General features: G+C 41.0%; 1 protein-coding gene and 2 non-coding genes across 3 annotated transcripts; all 3 read right to left on the bottom strand.

The window, feature by feature from the left end:
* Positions 1-850: 850 nt before the first annotated feature.
* On the bottom strand, positions 851-4,951 carry nop58 (NOP58 ribonucleoprotein homolog (yeast); the record flags this gene model as incomplete). The annotated part of the gene is given in 9 exon segments (XM_046041803.1): positions 851-1,327; positions 1,430-1,551; positions 1,641-1,792; positions 1,884-1,945; positions 3,363-3,497; positions 3,588-3,751; positions 3,941-4,067; positions 4,320-4,465; positions 4,817-4,951. Coding segments are annotated over 9 exon segments (1,097 nt in total), but the record flags the coding sequence as incomplete, so codon positions are not given.
* On the bottom strand, positions 3,825-3,907 carry LOC123965230. The gene has a single exon (XR_006823655.1). It is a non-coding gene; the product is annotated as a small nucleolar RNA SNORD11B (small nucleolar RNA).
* On the bottom strand, positions 4,151-4,234 carry LOC123965229. The gene has a single exon (XR_006823654.1). It is a non-coding gene; the product is annotated as a small nucleolar RNA SNORD11B (small nucleolar RNA).
* Positions 4,952-4,979: the final 28 nt, after the last annotated feature.

Raw genomic sequence — 4,979 nt, forward strand, 5'->3', positions numbered from 1 at the left:
CTTGGTGAGGGAGGTGATGTTCAGCTCCCACTCGAGGTCCTGGGAGATGATGGTGCCCGGGAAGCGGAGGGAGTCCACAGTGGCGACGGGGGAGTCACTCAGGATGATGGGGGAGGGTGGGGCTTGGGCTCTTCCTGAAGTCCACGACCATCTCCACTGTCTTCAGAGCAGGTCACCAGATGGCCAATCTCCCACCTGTAGGCAGACTCATCCCCGCCAGAGATGAGCCCAATGAGGGTGGTGTCGCCCGCAAACTTCAGGAGCTTGACAGACTGGTGACTGGAGGTGCAGGTGTTGGTATACAGGGAGAAGAGCAGAGGGGAAAGAACGCAGCCTTGAGGGGAACCGGTGCTGATGGTCCCGGTGTCAGAGACCTCTTGACGTGCTGCTTCCTGTCCGTCAGGAAGTCTGTGATCCACCTGCAGGTGGAGTCAGGCACGTCCAGCTGGGAGAGCTTGTCCTGCACCAGGGGCCGCGATGATAGTGTTGAAAGCAGAGCTTAAGTCCACAAACACCTGGCGTAGGTTCCTGGGAGTCCAGGTGCTGGAGTGAAGGGTAAGCAAAAAAATAAAAAATGCCAGCAGTCTTCTCATCGAGGTGTAATGTGTGCAGATAAGACTGGTATTATTTTTGTCAGTCTTCCCAACCATTTATTTTTCCCAAACCAGAAGTATATTTTCTTGAAGGCAAGGCCCTGGTACTTTAAAAAGACAGGCTTTTGCTTAAAATCGATAATGGCACACTGCATCTGTTTGTGGCATGCGATACGGTATCTCTCTGAAATTTGCATCATCTTTCACCCTTAGTTAAATGTAAAATATTGTATATTCTTTCAACAAAACCAGACCAATAGAGCGAAAAATGTTTATTTCACCAGGGCAGACATTCAGTCTGACAATAAAAAACCTCCGCAGGAGAACTGGGGAATCTTTCCTTATCAACTCATTGCTCTGTGGTAAATTTGTTAATTGTCTGATACAGAGGTGTTCACAAATAAAAATCAACATAAAAACTGTCAATCCAGGATAGTAGATAACAAACCTATCTTAAAAAAAAATAAAATGAATACTTTTCACTTATTTTATGACTGGAAATACACTCTGATTTCCAACCACACCATACTCTGATATAAAATCAATGATTTTGGACATGAACTCTTTTCATATTCAGAATAGGTGCTCAATACAGTATTGCCCTCATTAGAAATACATGTATGACAGAAAACTAAAATGACAAAAAACTACAACAGAAAATATATACACTCTCCACTTTTTCAGTCATCTTCCTCCTTGACCTTTTTTTTCTTCTTTTTCTTCTTCTCTGTTGACTACAAAGAGAACACAAGTTAGCACAACAAACACCAGCACTGGGGAACTTCTCTAATGAAGAGTCTTTAGACTTGGGATCAAGCTCCCAAATAAATTCCTACCTCTGTTACTACTACTTCTTCCTCCTCCTTTGGTTCCTCGGGTTCAGCCTCCACTTTCTTGTCCTTCTTCTTTTTCTTTTTCTTTGGAGTCTCCTCCGCTTCTGCTGACGTTCCTGCTTCTTCTACAGAACATTCAGAAAAAACACAATGAGCATCATGAACTCCATTGTCGACACAGCCACAAGATTAGGTTCATTCCTAATCCACCCACCTGCTACTGGTTCCTTTTTGGACTTTTTGGATTTGACCACCGGTGTTTCGGGCTCTTCACCAGCCTCTTCCTCCTCTACCTCCTCAAACTTCCTCTTCTTTGAGGTGGAGGGAATAGTAGAATCGCCGGATGGATCGTAAATTCTCACTTCACTGTGGAGGTCAAAGTGGGTATTTAACATCTATCATATCAACATGTGAAAATATATACATTTTTGGAAAGTAGCCATTTGTGTTTATTCACCTCTTGTGTTGGTATTTGTCTGCTTTCGCCATTGCTTTGCCTGTTCCACTGATTCTTCGGATCTGAGAATTAAATAAAGTGGAGACAAAAATCAGTTGAGCAGCAGAAAGAAAGCCCATAGCAGACAACAGATGTATAAAAATGTACCTATTTAAACCAGCACACCAAAGTGAAAGGAGAAGATGGATCTGGGCCGGTATGTAAATTACTATGAATAGATTCGTACTAAAAAACAAACAAAAAAAACCTAGATGCTAAAAGTAACTGTTCTTAAGTTACTCTAAAATGTTGTCTACCAGTAACGTCCTCCTTCAAACTCTGACTCAGAAGGTGAGCATGACATCAATCATCACAGCGTTGTGCACTACACAATAAAAGTTACCCATCACTCATGACATCTAACTCAACCATGCTTTAAAATTTAAAAACTAACATGCCAGAAGGGAGCTTTTATAAAAGAAATTTCCTCTACATTTATGTTGACAATATCAATATATGCTGTGTGGGATATTCTTCATAAAAATATTAAGGTTTAATGAAGGATATAGTAACCATTTCAAGTGATACACATCTGTGGAGGCCCTTTTAAATTATTATGCGTTAACGAAATACATGTATAAACAATATAAATCAGAACAAGGGTCGACCTAAAAAAAATTTCTATAAAAATGTTTACTTGAAAGTTTAGATAGTTAAGAATCAGCTCGTCAGGTCTACATTTTCTTTGTACAGTTTTTACAGCTCTGCTAATTTATCAATTATTGCACTTATTACTGTAACAAGGAATCACAATAACATGTGAGCTTTTAGTAGTATTCATGTTTTTTTTCTTGTTGTTTAAGTAGTGTGTGCACAATGAACCATATATGTTTTTCAACTTATCATCATCATATATTTTCAAACATATACAGTGGGTACGGAAAGTATTCAGACCCCTTTAAATTTTGCTTTCCTAATCAAGTCCAATCAGTATAATCAAACACAGCTGGACTCAAATGAAGGTGTAGAACCATCTCAAGGATGATCAGAAGAAATAGACAGCACCTGAGTTAAATATGAGTGTCACGGCAAAGGGTCTGAATACTTATGACCATGTGATATTTCAGTTTTTCTTTTTTAATAAATTTGCAAAAATTTCTACATTTCTGTTTTTTTCTTTCAAGATGGGGTGCTGAGTGTACATTACTGAGAAATAAAATGAACTTATATTTGTATGAACTGATTTTTGGAAAATGGCTGCAATGAAACAAAGAGTGAAAAATTTAAAGGGGTCTGAATACTTTCCGTACCCACTGTTATAGTGTGTATCATTAGCTGACTCTGCTGGTCACTGAGACCTCCGGAGCTGTCGGAAACAATTTGTGAGCTGAGACCAAGTTTGAACACCCAGGAACGTTTCTGGGTGGCACCTTTCTCAATTCCATATATAATATAAAAGAAAAATTTTAGGGTAAATATCTTTGTTGTAGTTGTACTTACTCCCTTCTCCTCCAGCTGGCGCAGCCTTGCCTCCAGCTTGGCACGGTTATCCACTCCCATTTCTGTATTCGTGTCCTCTCCCAGGGCATCATAGCGAATAGCCAGGGCTGCTTTAGCTGCCAGCATTCTGGAGATCTGCACAAATATCACATAGTCCACGATCATTTTCTAAACATCAGCCTGATGATCACTACCTACTCCAGTTACAGGTCCTTCTAAACTTACCTTGCCCTTATTCTTGGCAGTCGTCTGGCCCACCAGTGAGGCGTGGTAGATCAGACCGTACTTTGGTGTGTCTTTGCGGGTCTTCAGGGCTCTAAACAGAGCCTTCTCTGCTCCGAGGATCTGCACGGTGGAGGCCGGATGCTTTGCCAGATTCAGAAGGGAACCTTAAGAACGCAGCAAAAGAAAGACCAGTAAAAATGTTGCTCTCACTGGTACCTGCCCATCGCGGCCCTTTCACGCAAGCTCAGATGAGGTAGTGACTTAACAGCATCAGTCATGTTCAGGGAAGTGACATAATGTCATCATCATCACCGCTTGGCTTGTTTTTACACAGTCCTTTCTCTGTGACTTACCTGCGTGTGAAATGAGGCGGGCGCCGACCAGCTCGCCCACCATTACTGTCAGGTTGGGGGCTATTGCCATCATTCGGTTCTTCAGGTAGTCATACAGCTGAGTGCGGTATTCTGAAATCTCTATCACCTGTGGAAAAGGAGATACGATTTGTTTTACAACTGCCAGAAAATAATCAAACTCATTACTTTTTGGCCCCTTCAGCAGTAATGTGATTGTTCAGATGAGGTAGTGACTGAAAACCCACATGATTTGTTTCAGTGTAAAGACAATTGTCGTCATCATCACCACAGTCACTTGTGCTTTCCAATATTCAATAGTGAAATACAGGAATAACTAGATATTGAATTGAATGTGTAACGATGACACAAAGACACATACCTGATCACACAGGTGCCTAATGTTGCCAATGTCCTGTTCAGACACCTCTGTACCCATGGAGATCTCAGCAGCCAGTTTGACCTCAGCCTCGATTTCCTCAGGGAGGAGGTCTGACAGATCAGAACCTGCTACGTTTGTGCGATCACCTGGAGACACACAGTCACATTTAGCAACTAATAAGCAATCAAGCCATAAAATCAACTTGTGAAAACAGTTTTATAATCTTTTCAGGCTGTGCATAAGCTTTCTAAAATCCTTGAAAATATCCCAGATAATACCATATTGATTGTTACCTTAGCTTGGGTTTGGAGACAACAGATGTATAACAGAAAGCCAGCATTACAAACTCCAGTAGTTTAAAAGATATCTCAGCCTCTGATAAGTTAATTTTAACTACTCTTTATTAGTGCATCTCTTGCAGTCGTTTACAGAAGTACAATACTAAATCACCAGAGTACTTATGTGCAAATGCAGATTTATTTATTTATTTTTTTTACCAATTTTGCGGACAGCTTTGCAGTAGGCCAAGTTGTCTGTGATGACTTTTCCCAGCTCAGGAAAGTGCCAGCCATACCACTCCCTGCAGCGCATAATGTAGTTGTTAAGCTCCTTATCCAGGTCATCCAAAAGAGCTGAAGAGACGTAGAGAAGAAAAAAAAA

Source organism: Micropterus dolomieu, unplaced genomic scaffold (genome assembly GCF_021292245.1).
Source record: "Micropterus dolomieu isolate WLL.071019.BEF.003 ecotype Adirondacks unplaced genomic scaffold, ASM2129224v1 contig_8906, whole genome shotgun sequence".
NCBI classification, from domain to species: Eukaryota; Metazoa; Chordata; class Actinopteri; order Centrarchiformes; family Centrarchidae; genus Micropterus; species Micropterus dolomieu.